Genomic DNA, 25,302 nt, shown 5'->3' on the forward strand with positions numbered 1-25,302 from the left:
TACTTGTCTTCTGTTAAGTGCTGATGCTCTTTGTTGAAAAGTACATACAGTAAATGATTGTCCTAAGGCTATAAAACAAGACACCATTCTGATCATCCTGCATGTATTGCACTGCAGAGAAACAAACCGTTAGTGATGAGAATTTAGCAAGGACATAAAAACAGCCGCTTCCTTGAGGGAGAGAACATGGAATATGAATGTAGAGCACACACAGACTGAAAACTCCCTGTAGGCGTAAGATTAACCTTCAAGAATCAGAGAGAGGGCAGATTTGACAAGGCAAGTTGTCAGTTGCTTGCACTTGAGGTGCTACTGCTGCTTTGGACTGTCAAGATGAAAACAGCTTGAATTTGTAGCTGAATTACAACATACATGCATTCCAAAGTACTCAGCACCCTGTGTAGTACTCATCACAGTGTCATTTTCACTCTTCGGCATCCCCTTCGTCCTTCTGAAGCACACACTTCATTACTTTACCCATAACATCCATGCTAGCAGCCAGAAATTATAGTCTCTTAAGACATCAAGAGCCGGCAGTCAATTTCAAAGTATGAATTCTGGTTTTCTACTTGCTCTGCACTGAAAACACCCTTTCATGCACCTAGGAAATTAGTGGTAGTTAAAGCTATAAAATGTTGGTTAGTGCTCATTACATGTACTGTATGTTATAGGGTTGCTAACTATATACTGTTGTGGCATTAGTTGTGAATAGTAATGACCCTGTTAAATAATATCCCAACTATTTTTCACTACACATAGCTTTCTAGAAGTGCCTTCTGCTTGTTCAACATTGTGCACTCTTGGGCTCTTCCCTGAACACATGCTGTTTTTCCCTTCTGGCTTCTCTGCTGCTCTCACTCACCGTTGCTTCATTTTCTTGGAGCTCACATCTTTTGTTTTATTTCTCTCCCTGTACGGTTTTCTTTTAGCATGTATACTTTTGCCCTCCTCTCCGCTGACAGAGTGAGAGTGATAGAAGAATAGAACAGGGATGGCGAAGGCCTGCTTCATCAGCACCCATCCAGCCTCTCTCCCTCGTACTCGTTTCCATTTTTTATTCTGCTGTTAAGAGGACTCATGTTACTCATCTTCCTCAGCTCTTCATATTCATAAATGATGAAAGCCTCACATGTGCTTTGGGTGCCTATTTGCAATCCAATTGCAGCTTTTACACTGTAATATGGAACATAAGGTCCTATTAGAATTATTTAATATTCGTAGAATATGGCAGTATTGAAAAATGATTTGATCACTTGTAATTGTTTTTTTTTCCCCACACTTAATAATCCATGATTCTGTTTAATGAAACTACAAGAAAGGACAGCAGGTTTAATGCTTTGTGACCTGGACCTCAGATGTTAAGTAAGGCTGGGCCTGGTCAGTACTGGAAAGGGACACCACCAAGGTGAAACAGGTTTGGTGTTTTCAGATAACTATAGCGATATGGGACACTACAGGAGATGCGATCTTCAGAATGAGACGATAATCCAAGTTCCTGACTGCTTACGGAACTGCTTATACGTTTGAGAGCGTTACTCCCAGTGCTAAATTCCACTTTGGACTTGAAAAATATCTCAACCTTAAACTGTCTCCATAATGGGAGAAGTAATTTCTGAGCTCCTAGTCTTGATTTGCTGTGTAGTGGTTTGGCTGTCATTCCTCAACGTACTTACAGTAAGTGATGGACAAAGTTGGTCCCCTTCTATATGTATAGAGCTTTGGGACATTTTGGGATGAAAAGCAACATACAAATAATAATAATTGCTTACACTTATATAGCGCTTTTCTGGACACTCCACTCAAAGTGCTTTACAGGAAATGGGGACCCTCCACCACCAACACCAATGTGCAGCCCCACCTGTGCTCTTGCATTTGCACCCAAATGCACTTATTATTACGCATACAGTGTTTTATAAAACACACTATTTTAAGATTGTGTTTTTAATACTAACACTTGTTTCTTTTTTTAAAATATGCCCACCAAAGTAAAAAAGATCAATGTTTTTAAAATCTCAACTTTATTGTCTACAACCCCTGCTGCTTCACTTGGGGAGAATAAGGACCTGCAGACACCCACCTGTTGAAGCCACTCTCTTAATGATATGCTGCAGACTGTGCATAGTGCTGACTGAAGGAGTGGCTTGTCTCACACTGATGTCACTGACAGCTTGCAGGCGACCACCAAGTTTGCTGGAGTTGCTGTTTGCCAAAAGGTGAGAAGACCCAGGCTAATCCCTACCCTACCTGGCAGCCCTCTGACAACTGTGCACAGCAGTCTAGTGACATATCCCAGGCCATAGACTGTCTGGGCCATAGACTTTAGTGGCACGCTCTCAGATGGCTGAACCATAATTTTAATGTTTAGTCAAATTCTTTTCAGGATTCTTTAATCTGTTTTATTTTTATGACCTTGAATTCCCTAAACTTCCAAAAACTTCTAAACTGCAAATTTGTCAGTATGGAGTGGATGGCAAAATGTTATTAAATTCCAAAGATGAGCTGTTGCCTTTTACCACAGAAACCACTTGACAGTATTTTATTTCTTAAAAGTGACATTAATTTCACAGTCTAAAGCTCAGGTCTGGAGCTGTGGTCAATGAGTTACAATGATGTCACTCCATTACATTTACTGACAGATTCAAGCATGTGATCATACATTTCACATTCTCCAACACACTGTGGCATAAATTGTTTTGATTGGGGCTTTAAGATACAGATTAACAGGTTTATTGTCACACAACATATGGAGAATCTAACCCTTAAAAAATAATTGTTTTTTTATGATGAAAACTGGATATTCTAGAATTCCTTGAAGCAGGACATTTTAAAAATATATACTATATAAATACACATAAATATAGAAAAAATATAAAAATCATTGCTTATAATAATTTCTGATTAGTTTACTTAATTTCACACCATTTTTCCAATTCAATTTCCCTTTCTTTAAAACCAAGTTTTAAAACAAATGTAATTTCTACAACACAAGACCAACTGCTACAGCTAAAATTTCAGACAAATCTAACAACACACTATTTTTTTATTTTTGAATCCCCGCACCGATATGATTTAAACTCTACCATGTACTACTGCCTTGTCAGGTGACTGCATCTATGTCCAAATGATAGAAAGGATTTGGATAGGATTTGAAAGTAAACTATGGCTTGCATTTATTTTATAAATACTTCTAAAAAATAACTAGCTAACATTTTACTATCTGAATATTTTAATACTCAAAACTCCCACTTAGGCATTTTGTCTCTCCAAATCTATACTTCTGTAGAAGTCTCAGTTATGAACTCTGTTAATCATGTTGAAAAAGCTCTATATTTTATTCCAAACTGCCTTTGCAATCTAATACTGTCAAACTGCAAGGAAATGCCTCATATACCTCAGCTTTTCAAAGCTTTAAAAGATTATTAACTGTTCTCTGCAACTGAACTCCTCTTTGTGTGGTTATAAAGCTTTTCTGCTTTTGTGTATGATTTAAAAGTGGCCCTTCTCTTTCTCAAGAGCTCTTGACTGTAATAAATGGCTATTTTTATGAGTCTACAGCACATCAATATTTCTGCCTTAAAGTCTACATACAAAAGACAATGGCAGCAACTATATTTACATTCCTGGCCATGCTAAAAAAGCCAATTTCCCATGTTTCAGGATGTATAACATTAGAGCAAATGCTCCTAATACCAAGCCTTAACAAATCTATGCCAACCAAGACCCAAAGACAAATTACCCAAGCCTTTTAATTTAAGCCAAGTAAGAGAACTGCTGGGTATTTATTTGGACTATCTGAGCAAAGTACCACTCTCAAGGGTACAACACCAATGTTCCCACCCGGGATTTGAACTCGCGATCCTCCAGTCGGGAGTCCTAACCACCCCTTCACACAGCTGGCCAGCCTATTCATTGCTGTCAGGTAGTGAAGGCTGGACTACCGCTGTGACTTCCCTCGGTCTTAATTACACACTGCATCTCTGCCAGGCTTCCAGCACCGAGCACCCGCTGACTCTCTGCGGTGCGCCTGTCTGGGGAGGCGTGGCAGCGTGATTAACAAGAGCAGAAGGGAGTGACCAGTGATTTGGACTGACAGACTGGAAGCTGAATACAAAAGAAGAGGTGGGGGTGTGTTCGTGCTGTAATAAGAGGAGGCAGCTAATGAATTTCTGTGATAGGAGGGGGAAGAAGTCTCAGGACAGTTGCTACAAACAAAAGGGCTACTTTTATATGAAATGTACAGTGTAATGCTTATTAGTACCATCTGCATCAGTGTCAAGGGAGAACTGCAGAACTAATTGTTAACATTTGTATGTGGTTCACGTTGGTGTACATTTAGCAAGGTCATGAATCTCTGATTTACTTTAAAAGAAGAATAAAAAACTAACAAGATAGCTTCGTTTATACATAGAAAAAAGTACAGTTCATAAGACAGTTACAAACAAGAGGAAACTCAGGCCATATAGTCCATTCGGGTTTAGCAGTAACTTGCAAACTATCAACTATTAAGCTAAAACTATAAAGCTCAGGAGAGCTAAGCTATCAAAAAGAACAACGTGTAGCTTTGACTATTTCATTTTTTAGTCAACAGCGCCGAGGATATCCGAGGAAAACCAGATAGCTGCTGAAAGGTGGTGTTGATGGACCAGTAAGACACACTCTTATCTCTGGGCCAGATTTCCCAGTCCCAATGCCCACGTAAGGTGACTTAGGACAATAGGCTTTAGAAGGTACCATCTCTGACATGAGATGTTTAACAAAGGTCCTGACTGCTTGGTCATTAAAGATACTATAGCATTATTCATAATAGTAGGGGTGTTAACCCTGGAGTCCTGCCTAAATTCCACTCTTGTAGAATCCTGCTTTTTTAATGTTCCTCCTCACTTACAATGAAGCAACTTCTTGTCACTTCAGCACCTGATCTGCTGTGCAGTGGGACTGCTGGTGCCATGCTCACCCCAATAGGTGAAGTGGGTCCCCTCCCTGTTCCTCTATAGGATCATTTTGATTTAAAAGCACTATAAAAATCATCATCATCATCATCAACAAGATGATTTGTGAGGAACCTGAAGGCGTTTAAAAGTCACGGGAGTCCCAAAGTGCCTTGTTACCTCATTGGTTTTGCACATGTCAATTTCCATTCTGATGTCTTTTTGAAAGCACCAGTCTACATTCCATCCCTCCAGTTATCAAGCTTTCAACTAGTGTTTTTCCAAGTACAATACTTACATTTATATGAAAACAAAGCTTGATAAATCTCACGTAAGTGAACTCAAGTTTAAAAACCACACCCAGAGTCATTTAAAATTGGGTACGCAAATGCTTTGTTAAGGATCTGCATGCTACCAGAGACTGGAAGGGCAAGTTTGTTTTGCTTTGAGATTTGAAGGTTCAAAGGAAGCATTCAGACAACCACAAAATCTATTTCCAAGCTAAGCTTAAATTCAATTGTCACCTATTCGCAGAACATGCCAATACATAGTGTATGACTACGGAATTCTTGCCTTGCCCTCAATCCCACACAAGGCACAGCTGCTTTTCTGAGGTCAGGTTTCACAGAAACGTAGCCAACCAAGCTGCAAGGCCATAACTTCCTGGCAGAGTCATTTCCAATGAACATTATTAGGAGCCAGAGGGTTCATCTGGTTGTCGCTTTGGTATTTAGCACTCACACTAGCCACAGTAAAAAAAAAATCTACTTTAGGGGAATTGCTGATGCTAGATCACTGAGAGAATATAAAGAAAAAATGCAACAACAGTACTACTGTTATTGTTCCTTTAAAGCTGAAGACTGGGAAGGCACCAAAAACCTGCTGCATTTTTAACCCTCCCTCTAGTTAAATACAGAATCAGGCTTTCAGTGTTTACCAGTCCTGCCAGCAGCTGTTATCACTTGTCAAAGTCCTGCATTTGCATGATAAGCAGGACCAGCAAGGAACTATGCTAAGGTCATAAGGGTCTTTCAGTATAACCTCACCAAGGCAAACAACAACTGTTAGTTTAGCCACCCCAGAGAAAGATTATTTACAAGGTTATTACACTGCCCCTAAAACAAATCTTCCAAGGGTCTCTCGTGTTTTGTTCACGTACATGGGAATTTTCAGCATTTACAAAACTTTAAAAACCCAATTTCTTTATAACACAGTGTTATATTTACCTTAGCCTGAGCTATGAAACCCTTCTCTGCATCCATAATTAAAAATCTATCCATACTGGATTGCCCACTAACCTTATCACTATCTATTTTTCAAAAAAGTGATGCTAGAGATAAAAATGGTCATTTGTTTTTGCAACTGATTACAGCAAACTCATAACAGCTTGCTGAGAAATTAAATGATATTCACAAGGAAAATAAATATGATTATGATCTTGTTTTAGGAAACCATTCTGGCCATTAAACTGAAATTCGAGCACCTCAACAGTAGGATAAGAACTAAATCGGTGTGTGAGCTACCGATCTGCTTGCTGTCAATCAGCATCTAATCACTTACTTTAAAATCTTCACCACTATGCGCAGCATGAAAAAAACATCCATTGTACCTGAACTTAAGAAGCAAAAATATTTCTGGATCTCAATAAAGGATCAGGTTTCAGAAGGTAAAAACAGATAGCAGGCGACCTAATCTACTGCCAGTCTACAGAAGTCCTGAGATACAGCACAAACTTTACAGGCACTGCTTGCGTTTGGATGCTTCTGCTGTGTTTATTGGATTCAAGCCTTTAGGTAAAGATCTGCGAGGGAGGTGTCTTCATCACTGTTTCATTCTGAAGCTGTAGTGAAGCGGCACGGTTCCCTTAAAGGAAGTAGGCGGGGCCCCTCCTTAACCCCGAGCGACCTACCCGCTCCAGGTCTTGCCGCAGGTGCGTGAAGAGCTGAAGCCTCCTGAAGAGCACGTCCTGCTCCCGCTTGGCCAGGTTGTCCTCCTCATCCTTCTTCGGGGTTATCAGGGGCTTGTTGAAATTCGCCTTCCTCTTCAGCTTCCAGAACTGGTAGATGAAGTCCACCACCTCCTCGGGAAGGCGGAGGTACTGGGCAACCTCGTTGGCCGTGACGAACTTGAAGAACTCGTCTTCCAGCTGCTGCAGCTTCTGCTTGCGAAGGTTCACCATCTGTGCCTCCTGCTGGTTGGCGCTCAGGACCGCAGGCTCTGGGCCCCGGGCCGGGGACCTCTCTGCCTCCACCTTCCTTGGCTCCCCTCCATCTTCCTCTTCCTCCTCCCCCGAGCCCACCTCTGCATCCAGCTTGCCCGCCTCTTCTCGGCCGCTGTGCTTCAGGCAGAACGACTTGAACTTCACTTCATCGGTCTCCGTCAGGATGGTCTTCATCTTCAAGTTGCGCTGGAAAGCACAGGTGACGTGGAACGCTGTCCGACAGTTCTTCGCCGAGCACTGCAAAAATTGAGCAGATTTCAGAATCAGCAGAGGTTTATGGAAAGTGAAGAAATAAAAGCGTACATCTTTAATAAATATTTTTTTAAACCATCTTTAAGAACACATCATCTCAAGGTGCCCTGGCAATAAATCAGCTATAGCAAATACTGTAGCTATATTTTATATAGTTTTATAGCTACTGTAGCTGTAGCTACTGTAGCTATAAAAACAAACCTTGAGTGGACAACAGACTAAAAAATATTCAAAAATAGTGTTTTAAATGGGATTTAAGATGAAGAACCATGAAGAGAAAGGATACACTAGGTACATCTATTAGTTTCCAAAAAATGCTATGGCAGTCTAGTGGCAGTAAGTACGTTGCTATAGAATTGGCTTAAAGGTACGTAAATGAACAGCCAGAACAGTATCCCTGCGTGCGATGAAATTCCATAGATGTAAGCTGGATGTTATAACAAAGTGAAATGAGATTTCACAGATTTCTTCTGGAGCTAAACAGTGTAAAGCATAATGGAGTCCTAGATACTAGCTGTCTGAGTACCACTGACAGAATAACTTCAAAATTAAAGCGAAAAAACAAATGTGAATTAATAGTCCCGATGTTCCAAAACCCAGTAGTACACCTAGGTACATCGGCATTAACAATTAACATTGTTTAAAGCTGTATTTCTGCACTGAACACCATGCAACCCATCTCACATACAATATGGTTCTTAATTAACCATAAACAGAAAGGCTTGTGATAATTCTTATAAACTCACTGAGTGGATTTACTGCATTTTTTATTCTTTTTTACCATCAGTCGTTCACAGCTGTTACCATTTAATTGGGGTGTTATTCTGATATACCGCATCTGCCAGATGTTAACACTTTAGAGTAAAAAAAAAACTCTTTGAAGGCCTCTTCATCTTAGATATACTAATTCAGCACAGATTTACCACCAAAGTCATATGTACGCAAAATGGTAGCACTAAAAAACCTAGTTTACACTGTCACATCCAGGGTAAACTGAAGTATGAAAAGCCAAATTATCTCACCACATGTGTATATAACAGTATACTGTATGTGATGTATAATTATCCTAGAACGCAGGTGATAAAAATGATACTAATAACTAAAATCTAACCATAGTATCATTAAAATATTCAATGCTGTTAATTCCAGTTTTCATACAATTCTTGTACAGAGAGCGTTCTGAGTCTTTGCCACGGTATCTGGTGTATGTTAGGCCACAGACAGTGTGTTGTCTGAACAAAAGCTATTGCTAGCTATCAATGCTAGAAGATAAAGACAATTCATTGAAAAGGAATTTCAAAAGCCAGTCAGGGAAAAAAATAAATTGCGCATTAATTAAAGACTTGAGAGAGCTGTAACATCAATAAAGCAATAATTAGCTGTATCCAGAGTCTGCAAATTATACGCCAAGTGAAACAAAGATGAAAACTGACAGAGATACTTTGGAAGAAATCCAAGGACCAACAAGACATGAATGTTGTATCTAATAAGCAAGACTTTCAAAATAAAAGAAAAAAGCTTTGTCTTCAGCCTGTTCTTTTGTTTCTTCTAATACAGCTATGAAAGACATTACAACTAAAAACAATTTCTGTTACTAAAAATAAACCTTATCAAACGTTATTTTCTTATATTCTTTCTTCCTCACTATGATACTTATATTGGGTGGTTATACATAAAAAGTTTGTAATTTTCTTCTTTGAGAGGGAGAAGAGTACATCACTAGTGGCTTTGAAACTATTTAATCGATTAATTCCTAACGGATATAACCATGACGCTAAGATGCTCTACGTACTGTGTGAAAAGTTATGCTCTAGGTCAACCCAAGGAAGAGCAGAAGGAGATTTAATGATGTGGACAGGGCCGGGCGAGGAAACTCAAAACTGTTACTGTTCACTGCACAACTCCGTACAACTACTTACACCAGGGCACTACAGCACTTTCACCTCCCAAGTAACAATTTACATTTACTTATTCAAGTAGAATTGCTCACTTTGTCTGTACCACCTGGAAACAAAACATTTGTGATGGCTTCTCACAATTGCAACTGAAACGGGAACTCTGGTCATTTCCCATTCTTATGACAGTACTTTCTATGCTGGCTGTCCTTGTCTTTGACAGCTTGCACTGTATGTGAACAAACAATGTTTATCAGTTTTCAGATAACAAGGGGTAAAAGCACCTGTTTTAGACAGTTGAGTCATCAAAGGTCATTATTGGACTAGCTGGTGAAATATAATGAGCCCCAGCCAGAAAAGATCTGCATTGCTGCCAAACAGGTTTTTCACAGAGTGCTATTAGATCTGCTGTTTTAAGCTCCCTAGAAATAACATAATAGTGTTTTGAAAAATTGTTAGGAAAAGCCAGGTGCCACGTACAGTTAAGTCCTATTTATACACACCAGATGCATGGTTTGTCTAACTCCTAGCATTTTCTAGTTTTTTACAATTCTGCAATTTAACCACAGGGGTGTATTTACTGTTGTCCCTGAAGAGTTTCTCTATTTTAGTCCATGTCACTAATACAAGCACAGTGGCTCTGGATATGAGTATTCTGGGAAAAGGCCAAATTACTTACTCTAGTATTCCCCCCCCCCATTATTTTTAACTCATTACCCATAACCTGCCACAACAACCTGGATTATTCAGTCTTAATTAACTTTTACAAGACTGTCAAGGCTCAGCTGTTTCTGTGTAACATATGGATTGATTACATGTATCAAAATTATTTTTTAAGGTACATCATTTCAGGTTTTACCATTTAAAAGGTAATTTCTTTATATCCACACACTTCGACTAAAAAGTCTGTTTACTAGGCCAAACCAACTCCGATGCAGAACAAGGAGCAGTGGACACACTCAGCTCTCAGCGAGAAGTCTCAGTCTTTCAGTACACTGTGGACTTAAGACTGTGTGAATACCAACAGGACAACCAGCACAACAGGAGTCACTCTTGTGTGGCAAAGCCAAGGGTTCAAGCCCTCCCAACTTCCTGGCATCCCTCAGCCAATAATGTGCTGCTGCCTTCGGAAACCCTATTGCTGCTTACAGGACTACTGGGGATCAACTCCCAGTCTGAGGGAGCACATCTACTACACTCTAGCATATTTAATCATTTAGCCACTCCAAAGCATCCCAAACCAAAAAAGTGCTCTAAGTCAACACGTGAAAAAAATGATCATATTACCACAACAAGTCAAAGTACAGTAATAGCTTGTATGACATTTCCGGACCCATTTTTAACACCAGGACCCCCATCGTGCTTCTCGCTCTGATTTATAGATAACTGCCAAAATATAGGAAACGCCAACATATAGTATCTTAATAGGGTGTGGGGCCACCACGAGCCGCCAGAAGAGCTTTAATGTGCCTTGGCAGAGATTCTGCAAGTGTCTGTAACTCTATCGACACCATTCTTCCAAGAGAAATTCCATCTTTTGGTGTTTTGTTGATGATGGTAGAAAAGGCTGTCCCAGGAGCTGCTCCAGAATCTCCTGTGTTCAATTGGGTTGGGATCTGGTGGCGGGGACGGCCATGGCATATGGCTTATATCATTTTCACGCTCATCAAACCATTCAGAGAACACTCGTACCCTTTGGATGGGGGCACTGTCATCCTGGAAGAATCCACTCCCATCAGAATAGAAATTCTTTACCAAAGGATGAACGTTATCACTCAGAATGGCTTCGTATTTACTGCCATTAACTTGCCCACTCTGCCCACTAAGGTGTTAAGCAGTCCTAAACCATGGCAGGAAAATGTACCCCATGCCTAACGGAGTCACCAGAACACTTCACTGCGGGAAACAAGCATGTACTCATCTGCTTGTTGAGAAAAGGGTGAAGGATGACTCATCTGACAATATCACTTTCTTCACATCTGAGTAGACCACTCTGTTCTTTGCAATATTTAACAAATGCAAAAGAGCATTTTTAGGCATAAAGAGGGTTTTATTGACTGCAACCTGATGACAGTAGCCCTTATCTACTGAAGTTCTCAATGGACTTCATGAAACTGCCTGCTCATGCTTTAAATTGACATTTGCAGTCAATTGATTCAGAGTTGCTTGTTTGTTTTGCCATGATTCTCGAACCAATGCACAGACTTCAGGGTCAAAGAGTATGCACTTTCATCCACAGTTGCCCCTAGCTGATAAAGCCTATCCCTCAGACGTCCATACCAACATCACCTTAGTTAGCCACTGTTCCTCAAGAAACATCCGCATGTTGCGCAGGCTTAGTCACTGAAGCTCCAGCCAAAAGTGCCCCCAAAATCACCCCTCTTACTGTCACTGAGATCTCTTCTCTGCCAAGCATTCTACACATGGCCCTAAGCATGATGGGATGTTAATTGCTTAACTCAGAAACTACACCTGTCTGGAAGTGGAAGCACATTCTTTCAATATACTTTGGATCCATCATTTACTCCAATGTTTTATTTATTTTGGCAGTTACCTGTTTGTAAGTAGACAAATTTAAAAATAACTTGATCTCACTGGTCATAGACACTGAACAGAAAGCTTCCTTTTAACGTCCTATATTTTATAACAGCACATAACTTTCATTAGATGAAAACCCTGAAAATGTTCCAGTCTAGCAACTTAAAATAAATGACAGAGCAGTGCTTGCACAAATTCCAGCAGGTGTGTGGGTTCCAAGGCCTGTAGTTGGGAGGACCTGAGTTTTATACCTAATGAAGACCTGTGAAGTCTGAAGTAGGAAAAGTACTTTATGAACTTGTACACAAATTCTACTACATGGTGATTTTATTATTCAAAGCAATTTCTCCAGATTAAACAAGGAACAAGCTGGTTCACTCCATTCCCAGGTTTTATGGCACAAATACCTGTATGCAAGCCCCAGTCTTCTCCTTGCACAGACGACACAGCAAGGCCCATCTGCTGCTGGGGATGTGAGAAACGTTTGTGATGGGCTCCATCTTCTCTGGGTTCCCAATGCTCACCTGCATTGAAAAAGAAAGAAAGAGGCATGAACCAAAGACCTAACCAATTATTAGGATTCATGCTCTTCATGCTCTTTAAAAGATAACACTTGTAAAAGAAACGTTTCTTTACTCTACCAGAATCTTGTAGCTTCATTATGAGTGAAGATGGCATCATTCAAGTTTTTTTAATGAACTACTCTTTGAGCAGTTTCTACACAAGGAGACGGAGAACTAATTTCTCCAGAAATACAAAGGACTGGATGTTTAAAACAATCCTTTAGACAGCAGGACAGGTTGAGCCCCCACTACGATCAAGAAAATCCAATGTCTTATGGAAATAAAGTTTTAGCAGCAAAAGATGAATAGAATGGCAAATATCTCCTCCTATGCAAGAGAAGAAAACACTTCTCGTTCTCCACTCCCGTCACTTAACACTTACAGTATGTCCATTATAAAATTCAGATTAATGAATTTGTCAACTGAATCACTGTACTGTATGTGACAAGACATTCATATTTAGAAAAATGTACATCAAGTAATTAGGTGAAAATACAAAGGGAATCGCCACTTCTTAATATTTGGCTTCAGATTCAAGAACAAACTGGTGATCAAGAAAACAAGGTCCATGACTACTGATGAAAAAACTAGGGAGAACAGCACAATATTAGCTCTGGCAGAACAGAGCAAGGCAGAAGATCCAGAGTGGTTGCATTAAAAATAAAATCCTGTTATCAAGCAGGTGTGGAGGAGAACCTTGAACTTATTACAAGCATGTCAACTTTTTTTGTGAAGTTTGCTGCTGAGGTCCATCTGCCTCTTGAGTGAAAGATTCTCACACAGCTTTAGTTTGGGAAGCTTTCTGTAATTGGAAAAGGCTTTTGAAAGGTTTGTAAATCACGACCAACAGCATCAGCTTTTTGTCTGCGCCGTAGCTGCAATCCCAAGCAGGGGTTAATCAAACTGCTGCCTGTTCCAAACTAAAGTAAATGAAAGAAGCCAGATGCACTCTAATAAAACTTTTGTCATCTCTAAGACATCTGGCATGTCAGAATAGTAAGCACGTGCTTTACACATTACTTTATTAATTATAGATAACACAAAATTGATTTTTTGTAAACCAACCACAAATGTTAATGGAACTGTTTGTTTAAATATTATGGATGTTTATTCTTTATAACACCTTAAGTCTACATTTCTGTTATCATTCTTATTAAGAGGGCAAATGTGGCAATTTTAAGCATCTCATGGTATCTGAAACCATCACAGAGAGGGGCCTCGTACCCTGGCATGATCAGACCTTAACTAGCTAAAATAATTATGGATTCAAGAACAGATAATGTCCACAGCCTAGAGGGCATCGGGATCTAGAATCTAGAAAGCCAACATCTCTAGTCCTCCTCCTGAATTCCGATACGGTTCTTCATAGAGTCTTTCCTCGTTGTAATTCATTCAGGTTTGCCTGAAGACATGATGTAGTTTTCATTGCAGGAGAGCAATTCAGAATGCTAATGGAAAGGCCCCATTTGCGAAAACCTCTGTGGATTTGATAGTAGCAGTTGTCATATACCTAAATCAGCAAGGGTTTTTTCTACTAAACTGGATCATTACATAACTGTATTAGGTGCAAATGTGGACTGACAAAGTCACCTAATCCCTTTCATTAACAAATTTCAAAATTTAATAAGACAGCACCAAAAGCACCTATTCAAAAACTATAAAAGAAAAGTTATCATTTAGAACCAGATTATATTTAAAGGAGTACACAAATGTTTGGAAAGGCCCATTAAAATATCAGATATGAAGAAGTGGAAGCACCTTGTTTCCTTGAAAACATAAGCATACAACCATGAATTAAGCATCTAGCAGATGTGCCAATAATATTTGTGGAGAAATCAAGCATGTGAAAGGTTACAATTTGAGAGAAGACTGAGCAAATTAAATCGTGTTGGCATGCGAAACAGAAATAATGCCAAAAAGAAACATCAAGAAAGTGGCAAAATGGTGTGTATGAATACAAAGTGTACATAATATTCCTGTGGATACAAGAAAGAACTAGATACAACATATTGAGGGTCTTATGCATAAAACAAGCTACGAGGACATGATATAACAGTGTCAGTATAACACAAAAAAGGACCGTTTTTCTCTACAGACCAAAGCAGTTGCAGCAGTGCAGTGTCTAAAACTAAGTGCCTGCTAAGTCGACTTAAATGAGAATCAGAAAACATTACTGGGCATGATGACATTAAAGATAATGCCATTTCTATATTGCTGATAAACGCGTTTCTTGCAATTACAAGCTCATGTGGAATTACATAACCCAATAAGAAAAGGCACTCATGCATGTTTATTGAGTCGGACAGAAGCAGCTCTGGCTCAACGAGCTTGGCTGAGGGCCAGACACCTGGCCACAGGACAAGGAAGACCCTCCGACAGAGTGAGAAGTTAACCAAGGTGTAGCTGCACAGGTGGGGAAGCAGAAAGACAAATGCGAGTAAGAGAAGGAGGCCTATTGTGCTAATTCTAGTTTTTCCAGAAGTGATGTTATGAAGAATTACAAGTTAAGAGTCGCAAAGGTAAGGGAGACTTTCATTAAGAAAGTGCATATCAAATGAAATTGATATTCATTACAGCTCATACAAATAAAGCCATCGGCTCACCACAACACATTGAGCAGCTATGTTCAGCATGTTTTCAGAACCCTGCACTTTGACTCGTATGAAATCTGTGTAAGGTTCGGATTATTATTTATTTACTTTAAATCTGCAATGGTTAACTGCCAAAATACAGTGTGCTAAAAACAGCAGCTTAACTTTTAGTAGTGGGTAAGTAAGAGGCAGGGATTTAGGCTTTTGCGTCATTTATTTTCTTCCAAACCTGAGGTGTAAACCATCATAAACATTTACGTCTCTGGTTTCGTAAAAAGTAGGAAACATTCCGTGGAATACTGTACACCCAGAAATACATTTAATGGCCAGTTAGTTCACAGACGGCTCTGCTAATCCCAAAAGACAAACACTTAATAACCAGCTGGACTACATTAAATATCATGTCCCTCATTTCTCAGTGAGTAAGTTTATCCCCCACAGGGGAGGATGACTCAGAAGCTCTCTGTGGTTGTTTTCTGCAGGTCCGATGTAATTGTGGTTTTTTGCTAGGAAACAATAAGGGCAGAGCTGAACTCCAAAACACTGAGAGGAAGAATTTCACATAAGGAAGTTTGAACTCCGGAGAATTTGTGTTTCAACCAGGCATAATCCCTTTTTACATCAGACAACCCCCTCTAACTGTAATCAGAAGCTTTTTCTACTTACGTTCTAACATTTTTGCATTTGTGACACAGAACTGACTAAAAGTGGTCAATTCACTGCAGGACTATGAAAACACAACAGAAAAATCTTCAGAGTTTCTTATAATCCTCAGTTACCTCCACAACAGATCACATAAACATTATGATTGCAAGTGCTCAGTGTCAAAGACTTGGGATTTGTCAGTAACATCATATCAAGGTAGCAGAGTGAGCAGGTAAATTAAGAGTCCCCGGACCCTAGTTGACTAGACTTTCACTCTGTGTAATACAACAGGTTCAATATTTTAATATCCTTTTCATGCAAGTAATACATTTTTGAATGTATTTTCATTAAGTAACAAAAGAAAATAAAAAGAGATTTCAATGTTACAATAGCAGCCTAAAAGAATTCCCCCCCATATTAGACCGTTTAAAGGACAAGTGCAAGTTCTAAGCACATTCAAGACGCACTGTCTGAATAAAGGCTGACATGCTGCGACTTACATTTAAGAAAAACCCATTGTACGATCTTTCCACAGTCAAAAGGAAACCTGCCTGTGATTTATAAATAAGGTGCAACATTCACTGACGGATGTGTATCTACACCCTGGTGTACAATGGCTCACTGAAGCCAATGTACAGGGTGGTTTGTCGTCCTTGTGGAGAAGAAAGTGTTGCATCTTGACGGAATCTCAGGCATGAAACGGGCTCTGGAATTACCTCCGGTATCCACAGGGCACAGCTGACATGCACCCACTTGGTGCCGCTGCGTGTGGGCTTCATCGCACCTCCTTTCTTGGGGCAGAGCAGACACTTGGGAAGAACACCCAGCGCACAGGTTCGGCACAGCCAGCTCCCCTCGGGTACCTTCAGGATACCGTAACACGCCTGAAACAACAGAACAGCAAAGAGCACGGCACTTAGACAGCCTGCAGGCGGCACTATGAACCCACCACCTAGTTCTGGGTAATTAGCATTAGTCCCTTCCTTAGGGTCTGTAAGAGATCAGTAGCTGGTAACCTTTCAGGAAACATCTGTACAAGTAAAAACAAAACTCTAAATTATTATTAAAATCTTACGCATAATGTACAGTTCTAATATTTTGGACATTCTGCTATGCTGTGTCTATATTCCTTTGGATACTCTTCTTTATATTTGTTTTAAGTACAGTAACTAATCTACAATGAACAGTTTATTTTCATCAGTAATTGCCCTTTCCAAAAGTTCCATGGGAAAGAATACTTCAATTAATACACGACTAAAGCTCAGGAATTATATGACTGAGCAACTGCAATTAAACCCATCACTTTAACAGTGCTCAACCTTGCCAAGAATCAAGGTTATGGCTTCCAAACTTAGAATTAGGCTCCAGCAACCGACCCACGAAGATGGCAGTGGAGCTTAAATGGTGCCTGATTCTGGTTTGACAAGAAAATAACAATAGCGAAAGGTTAGTAGACATAATCCATTAAAGCCTGTAACGATAACAAACAAGACAGGGAAAGTAAAACCGACGCTGTCACTTTATTTCTAAACACACCCTCTTAAACAGGAACATTTAGGTTAGACACCATGAAATTGTATGAAACACTTAAAATTCATATTTCTTCCCATCTTATAACATCTCACAGCAGAGAGAACATGGAATAAATCCAGCCTGCGTCTTAAAAGAGAACACAGTAGCATTCCTCTGCTAAAAACATACTTTGCATAGCAACTTTTCAACACTAGCTGATACTGTGCTTTTGTCCCGTTACTGCTACAACCAGCAAAATGCTTGTCGGAAAAACTCGTTATGGCTGTTACTTTGAACACATCGAACCTGAAGGAACATATGACTACCATTTGAGCATCAACACATAATGAACAATGAAGAGTTGTGAGTCAAGCTTGATGAAAAACAGTTATTGCTAGGCCTACAGTACATTTCTGAAAAAGATATATAGAAAGACCCAGACCTACTTCTGGGCTACAAACACCTCATATTTATCCTACAAACATCTTTCAGTCCAGGTCCTTCCGTTGTTATTTATGTTTATAAATACAGTTTGTAGCTTCTTCCAGTTTTGCTTTTATTAATAGTGATAATGTGATAATCCTACATAAAACCCATTTACCAGGTATCACCCCTCCTCTCAATAAAATCATGAGATGACCACAAAGGCACAGCATCTCTTCTGACATTCCTTCACAAATCGTACATTCATTTGGCATTTGGATGTTCTCATGCTTTCCAGTAGTAATAAGAGCAGGTTTCTCGCCCCGCATGACTCCCCACTGGTCCTTCCTCCAAACACACTCTCACTGCGGTGTGTAGCCAAGCAGTAAGGGGTGTTTATTGCCTCACATCTCACATTACATCCCACCTTTCCCTACTTCCACATGAACTGACACAAACCCTTCCTGGTGAGTGGCTGCAGCGTATCAATGCAATCCTCACTGCAACATAAGTGTCTCTTTTCTGTCAACATGCAATTTTTGACCGAGATGACTATTAACTGTTTAGCTACTCATACAGATGTTAGTTCAGTTATCCAAATATTTTAGCAACTCTTTTACACCTCACCCCATATTTTTCCATCAAGGCTTACCTACGCAGTGTCAAAACTCACAACTCTGTTACTCACCAAATCTAAAACGCATTACACTTACAGTAAATCTAAACCTTATATATAGGAAAATGTAGATAATGTCAGGTAGCTCTGCTCATTTATACTGTATATCATGAAAGATGCCAAAGCACTTTCTCTATAGAAAAGGATCCATGTCATCCACCATCTGGGTGGCACCTCTCAGCTAGTATCAGCAACCCCACTACACAGCTGCACCAGCTAAATTAAAGGGGAAGTGCAGTCACAAATTCAGACCGGCTATTAAATCTTGGTAACAAAATAAACGAAGTGACAGTATCGCAAAGTACAATATCAGGAGCTTTGTGAAAATACAGTATGGTCACCATAGCTGTCACAAACCTCTGCTATGTCGTGCCATGGGCGACAGCAAGAGTTCGTGCCAACTGCGAAGTGAAGTTGCCTTTCCTGCTCACTAGTCACCGTAATGACTAGTGTAATGTGATGTACAACGAAGTAAATACAGGTTGTGTAGCAGATATTTCACCGCAGAAATGTGCCAACGTGATCTGCGTGCAGAGTAAATAAGTATGTTGTATTTGTCGGCAAATCCATCTCGAAATCAAGAGCAGTATTTCTATTTGATTAAGAGAGATGGATTCACAAGTCTGCTTGTTTACAACGTAATAAGACTGCTTCATGTCACCGGAGGTTTTGTTGCATCAATCTGAATCTCAGTATATGACGCTGTGTACGCTGGAAATTTTGTTTCGACAGTTTTATTTTGTTTGAAAGTTTTACACGTTACTGTGTACATTTTACTGTCATTGTGGTTTGAAATGCGCTCATCAATGCCGATTCTTTCTAACCCTGAAATATAAAAATATTGTTGCAATTCATGTTGCAGGAATTTTTGGTAGGCCACACTATGCAAATACGGGACAGAATTTAGCCAGGACACTGGACTTAATACCATACTCCAACAAAGACAACCATGACATCTTTAATAACCACAGCAACTTTAATGTAGTCATGACTCAGGTTAACATCTTATCCGAAGGATGGGTCCTCCTACAGCATATTGTTCCCGGTCCCACACAGGGGAATCGATTTGCAAATTCTGGACCACAGGGAAGACTGCCTCCTACTGGTCCAGCAACATCAATTACAGTAGAAACCTTGTTTTCTTTTAAAGCCTTCAATCTCAGCACTAACCAAACACAGCCCTGTTCAGTTTTTGCAATCTGACTAGATCAGGCTGCAAGGCAGTAATGCTGCAGTCATATACTGTTATTTATTCTGTTTACTGTTTGAATAGAAAAAAATCACAAATGATACCAGCTATGAAATGTTAAAATTTGCCAATCTAACCTCATTAGCCAAGTATGTATGCCAAGTTATGAATCAGAGGATCACAATAGTCAGGCAATTTTGATTGAAATATAACATGCTTTTCACTCTTTACAAGTAGGACTAGAGTTTGGCTACAGAGAAGAAAGACTGGTTAAGACGGAAAACAGCAATTTGGCACTCGAACTAAAATACAGAATGAAACATTAAACTGCCTTCTTAACCATTTTAACAAGAAATCAACCTGCCATGAGGTTACGTTTGTTTTAATTATTAACAATGAACATTTTATTATTACTACAGTTCACTGAATACTTTAAGGACATCATATACAATGCACATTTCTTGTCAGCTACATATTTTAAACTCATGTCAAGCTGTATTAAAATCAGAACAATTTTATATTTTTACTATTCTGATCAGAGAAGAACTAACACTATAATTGAACCTTATCCTAAAGACACCAATGCACTTTCTAAATATAATACTACTCAATGATATTTATTTTTTTGTTAAAGAAACCTTGGTTTCTCTTTTCACTTTTGAACTTCAGGGTTTCTGGATGCATTACTGAAACGACAGATGAAATAATGGAGCAAACAGTGTAATGAAACTCATTAACAGATTAAACAGGGTTCTGTGTTAAGTAGGACACTAAGAAATGTGAATGAACAAAGACTTACAAATTTCTTAATAAAGAGAGGTATCAAGTGTTTATGTGTTTAAACACTCGATAACTCTCTACAACACTTAAAACATTTAAGCCTCCGTCAAGGCAACATACCTGATGGACACAGATGTTGCACTTGTCACAGAAGACCATTTCATTTCCATCTTCTCCGTCCGGAGACTGGCAGACGTCGCAGACGACGTCCTCGTCATACTCAATCCCCAGGCCTTCTTCAGTTTCAATGGCATGGTTCATGTTGTCGTAGCACCGGCGCTCCAATTCCTCCATGACCCTCTCCATGGTGAGCTCATCTACCCCCTGCATACCTGCAGAACCCAAGCCACAGTGTTCCAGAAATACACTCAAGAGGGCCACGGTCTAAAGCTACGTCTTCACATTCTCCAAGGAACTATTTCCAACTACCTTTTAAAGTAACTCATCTGTGCTGGTTCTCCATTTGTCTGTCACACAACTTGGTAAGCAATGAACTGCTTATGATATAATGAACTACATAACTTTTCAAACCATTCCTGAAAGGACACGTGTTCCACTTGGAGATCTTTTAGAGAACAGTGTACACAGTGCTGCAAACAACTAGCAGCACTATTAACACATTAAATCTTCATAAAGATACTAACAGCCAGCTAATATATTCTGCCTTTAGGCAAAATGAATTGCATTGTAAAGTGGCTTGAGATAATGTCACGAAAGGCACTATATTAAACAATATTATTATCGGAGCCAGTGCTTAGTCTTGTTAAAGTACTTCGGAGCCCCAGGACCTTACTTGAAAGTTATGGACTTTAGGTGTTTTCCCTCTGTTCAATTGAGTTTCTTCCCACAATTCAAAGACATGCCATCCAGGTTATTTGGAAACTCTAAATCTACCCCCTGCACTGCTCACCCTGTACTTGCCAGGTCAGGCTCTAGCGCATCATGCTTTCAGAGGATTATAACGGATAAATGGATGATTTAAGTCAATCTGCATTTTTTTACGAACTACAAGCTACGAACACTGGAGGAGAATGGTATCCCTTGCAGGCAACAGCACATACTGTACCTGCTTATACCCCAGAGGCTAAGGGAGTGTCGCTGAGAAACCAGTTCTCCATGACAGACTAATCCCACCCTACCCTACCCTCAGTGGTGCTCAGATAACAGTGCATCACTGCTTGGGTCCTCCCGGTCACAGGTTGCCACAATCAAAAACAGGAGTTTTGTTTTAATAATGGCAATGGATTTCCTTTTGTGTAGTTACACCATTGCAAAACGCAAAAGAAAAGTTACCAGCTGTTAAAAACTGTTAATATGCTATCTGCAATAATATGCGATATACGACCAACATTTTTTTTCCCAGACAGCAATCGTTTCTAACGAATGGAAGTCAAGGCCAGTGTCCTCCCAGAATGGATATACCCTTTAATATCCTATACGCAGTACAGGCCTGGTTAGGGTCTTGAATTCAAGGGAACCTCTTGGACATCCTGTCTGAACCTTCAAATGTTTTATCTTACTCAGTACACACATTATTAAGAAACATCCAGAACAAAAAAGGAAAAAAAACACAAATGCATTTTATTTTCTTTCTTCAAAAGTCAATTTCAGACCTAGAATGTTGTTTTCTTTCTAGAAGTTCTTTAAAATGTTTACCACCTTGGATAAAAATTTAAGGGAGATTGATAAAAAAACAATTCTCATGAATTTTTATGTTGAGAGGATATGGAACGGTTTTCTGAGCTTTCCAAAAAATGGAAAATAAATAGTAAAATTCATTCATTTTTTATTATTTTTACTGTTGTTTTTCACTACTGCCAGTCCTGGAGAGGCGTCTTATAATGTTTACAGTTAAAAAAGTGTGCCCTTACACTTTTTTTTAACTTTTTTGCACTCATGAGAAACAAGTTTAAAAAACGCAAAAACCATGCAGAGATGCTATAGAGAGTAAGGTTTAAGTCTCAGTAGAGTCAGAATTCACTGAATGAGTTACTTCCACCTATTAGATTAGCTTTTTCCATAGAGGGTTTGTTTGAAAATAAATAAGAAAATAAATTTGTCGTAGAAACTTTTTGTTGTCAGAATTTTCCTTCCCCAGCCACATCTTTCTATGTCTTTTTCTGAGTGGACATAAAATTTGCCACTGCAAGGTAAGTGTATTTGGTTTTGCGTATTTTCGCTTTTGCAAATGAATTTTGCTGGAGAAGTGATAAATTATACACGTGCTTTGAAGCATCGAAAGATCAACCAGACATTTAGTCGTATAAATACATTTTCTTTGTTATGTATGATTCCTAAAAAATCCATTCCAAAGCCGAGTTTGTAATTTTTTTCATCTAATGTTCATGGTGTTGCGTTCTGATTTTGCTGGTAAAAACCTATGGAATTCACCTGCTGTTCTGTGTGTTTATGAACTCGTGCTGTGAGCAGTATATCATTAGTTTGTTGCTTTATCAGACAATACATTCAGTGCTGTGAAAACAAACTTAATGGTTGTGTTAAGAGGGTATTGGAGATCACTTGCATTTGTGATATTTTAAGAATGAAAAGTAGTGTTAAAAGAAAATATACAGTACACGTGTAGTAGGTTATTTCACCCTACTATACAGGGTAAAGGTGAAGGTGAAATATTTCACATTTTAGTCAACTTCTGTTTTCGTAAGGGTTACTTTTGGAAACACAGTTTGTCTTATTGCTTGTTCCACACCTGCTCTTGCAGCCAATTAGCAAAAATATCAATGCTAAAAAAATTATGCAATCCTGTAAATTGTTCTTGCACAGCACATTTTGTAACAGCCTCATTCATCTTCCCTGAACCATTCCTGGATGAACTCGCAGCTTCTTTCGGCTGGCAGCAATGTGAGGTTATGTAAGAGTCAGACTCAAGTCTTAGTCCCAGCTGTGATCAAAGACACCACAGCCCAAGGCAATCATTTTCATGCTGACTATCCAACTTTACACAGCACAAACGCTAGGAGCAATGTTGGTTCTGTATAATCCCTTTGCTGTAATAGAGTGCATGCCGTTTTATGGCTTCAGGATTTCCACTTTATGATTTTATTTCCATTATGCGACAAGGGGGAGTTAAGAAAAAAAATAGGTATAACATCATACGCATAAAAAATCATGCTTTTACATGGGAACTTTGTCTTTTTCTTTTATTCTACATTTTTGACCATTTAGACCACGTTTATCCCAAATAGTCCACCATGTTAAGTGACTGTCTTATCTCTAATTTTGCCTTATGGCTGAAACACTAAAGAATAAACAACCTAAAAGGTTAAATCAATAACGTTTAAGTACTACTCCTCCCCATTTGTCACACCAAAATAGCTAAAAGGCTAAAGCTGTATATATACATTTTAATATCTGAAGTCCAATTTACAATATTCAGAAATCAGACTGACTGATGACTGCTTTGATGCAGTGTAGTTATAGATGACTACTTTGTATGTCAATAATTACTGTATAAGCATAACAATAATAATAATGAGCTTGAGTCAGGGTAGCCCTGGCTTGCCATGCAGCAGAAACACCCTGTGTTCTTGTCTATTGCCACTGAGAGATGATGTGTCATTCCCCTGACCGCTGCTGTCCTGCAAGGCACCAGGTGGTGCCTTAAAAAGGCAACTTTGGGTGTGTCCAAGGAGAGTGTACGTTGTACTTCTTTCCTTGATGGTGGAAGGGTTACAGGGGTATGCCAGGGTGATTAACAAATGCAGACATCACATGGGGAAGGCACTGAAAAATTTATGAACCAGCATTTATGAACAATCCATGCACTATATTCTCGTATCTTACGATGCAAACAAAAAAATAGTGCTCTCAACCGCTGGTTAGAAAAATGCAAGGCTTACCCATCATCTGCAATTCTTCGTTGATGAGCTCCAGCCAGGCTACGTCCGTTTCGTTGAGATCATAGCGACATGTCCCTTCTGCCAAGGTGCGGATGTCCACATACCCCAGTTCCACCGGCTCAGAGCCCGATGAACGAATGAACTTCTTCGGCCTGGTAAACATGATCATCTTCTCTTTCTCAGCCACACACCTAAGGGAACCGCACAAAAAGATCAAATAAAAAAATCATTACAAATTGCCACTCACAACACACTTCAGGATTAGCCTTTCAGATTAGGACACAGCAGACGTACTTCAGCTACATTCTTCATCGTCAAGATTTTAAACAATATATTTTTGCCATGTGAAATGAGGATGAAGCCATGTTGTTTTCCTATAGTGTAAAATTACATTTGAAAAGAATGCCCTTTTGAAGATGCTATATAACACTCTGTCATGTGCTGAAAACCATCTTTTTGCAGGGGTCTTGCAATTATCTACTAAAATAAAGAAGCAATAGAACTAAAGCATGTCCGATGTGTGAAGATAAGAAAGCAGTCATTATGCTCTTATCTGTATTGATTCCTGTGCAACAATGTTTCCTGGGGAAACCCACAAACACTGCAGCCTTCTTTTCAGTTATGTCAAATCCATAATCATTGTGGTAATGCAGCTATTAATTGAGGGTAATCTTAGCATCATCTGAAAATACATGGAATACATACAGTGGTGTGAAAAAGTGTTTGCCCCCTTCCTGATTTCTTATTTTTTTGCATGTTTGTCACACTGAAATGTTTCAGATCATCAAACAAATTGAAATATTAGACAAAGATAACACAAGTAAACACAAAATGCAGTTTTTAAATGAAGGTTTTTATTATTAAGGGAAAAAAAATCCAAACCTACATGGCCCTGTGTGAAAAAGTGATTCCCCCCCTGTTAAAACATAAATCAACTGTGGTTTATAACATTTTTGGAAAGCTGAGTTCAATTTCTCTAGCCACACCCAGGCCTGATTACTGCCACACCTGTTCTCAATCAAGAAATCACTTAAATAGGACCTGCCTGACAAAGTGAAGTAGACCAAAAGATCCTCAAAAGCTAGACATCATGCTGCGATCCAAACAAATTCAGGAACAAATGAGAAACAGAGTAATTGAGATTTATCAGTCTGGAAAAGGTTATAAAGCCCTTTCTAAAGCTTTGGGACTCCAGCGAACCACAGTGAGAGCCATTATCCACAAATGGCGAA

At 39.3% G+C, this 25,302-nt stretch overlaps 1 protein-coding gene across 2 annotated transcripts in view; it reads right to left on the reverse strand.

Moving 5' to 3' along the window:
* The window catches only part of jade1 (jade family PHD finger 1), a 51,675-nt gene that overhangs the window by 5,121 nt on the left and 21,252 nt on the right, over positions 1 to 25,302 (reverse strand). For both annotated transcript variants that reach the window (XM_088913660.1, XM_088913670.1), the window contains exons 5-9: positions 24,071 to 24,261; positions 20,334 to 20,545; positions 16,350 to 16,517; positions 12,242 to 12,358; positions 6,838 to 7,386 (exon numbers count right to left, since the gene is read on the reverse strand). In XM_088913660.1, coding sequence (XP_088769786.1) covers positions 6,838 to 7,386; positions 12,242 to 12,358; positions 16,350 to 16,517; positions 20,334 to 20,545; positions 24,071 to 24,261 — 1,237 coding nt within the window. The remainder of the gene's footprint in view (positions 1 to 6,837; positions 7,387 to 12,241; positions 12,359 to 16,349; positions 16,518 to 20,333; positions 20,546 to 24,070; positions 24,262 to 25,302) is intronic.

The sequence above is a fragment of the Atractosteus spatula genome, chromosome 1 (assembly GCF_055471065.1).
Source record: "Atractosteus spatula isolate fAtrSpa1 chromosome 1, fAtrSpa1.hap1, whole genome shotgun sequence".
Lineage (NCBI taxonomy): Eukaryota > Metazoa > Chordata > Actinopteri > Semionotiformes > Lepisosteidae > Atractosteus > Atractosteus spatula.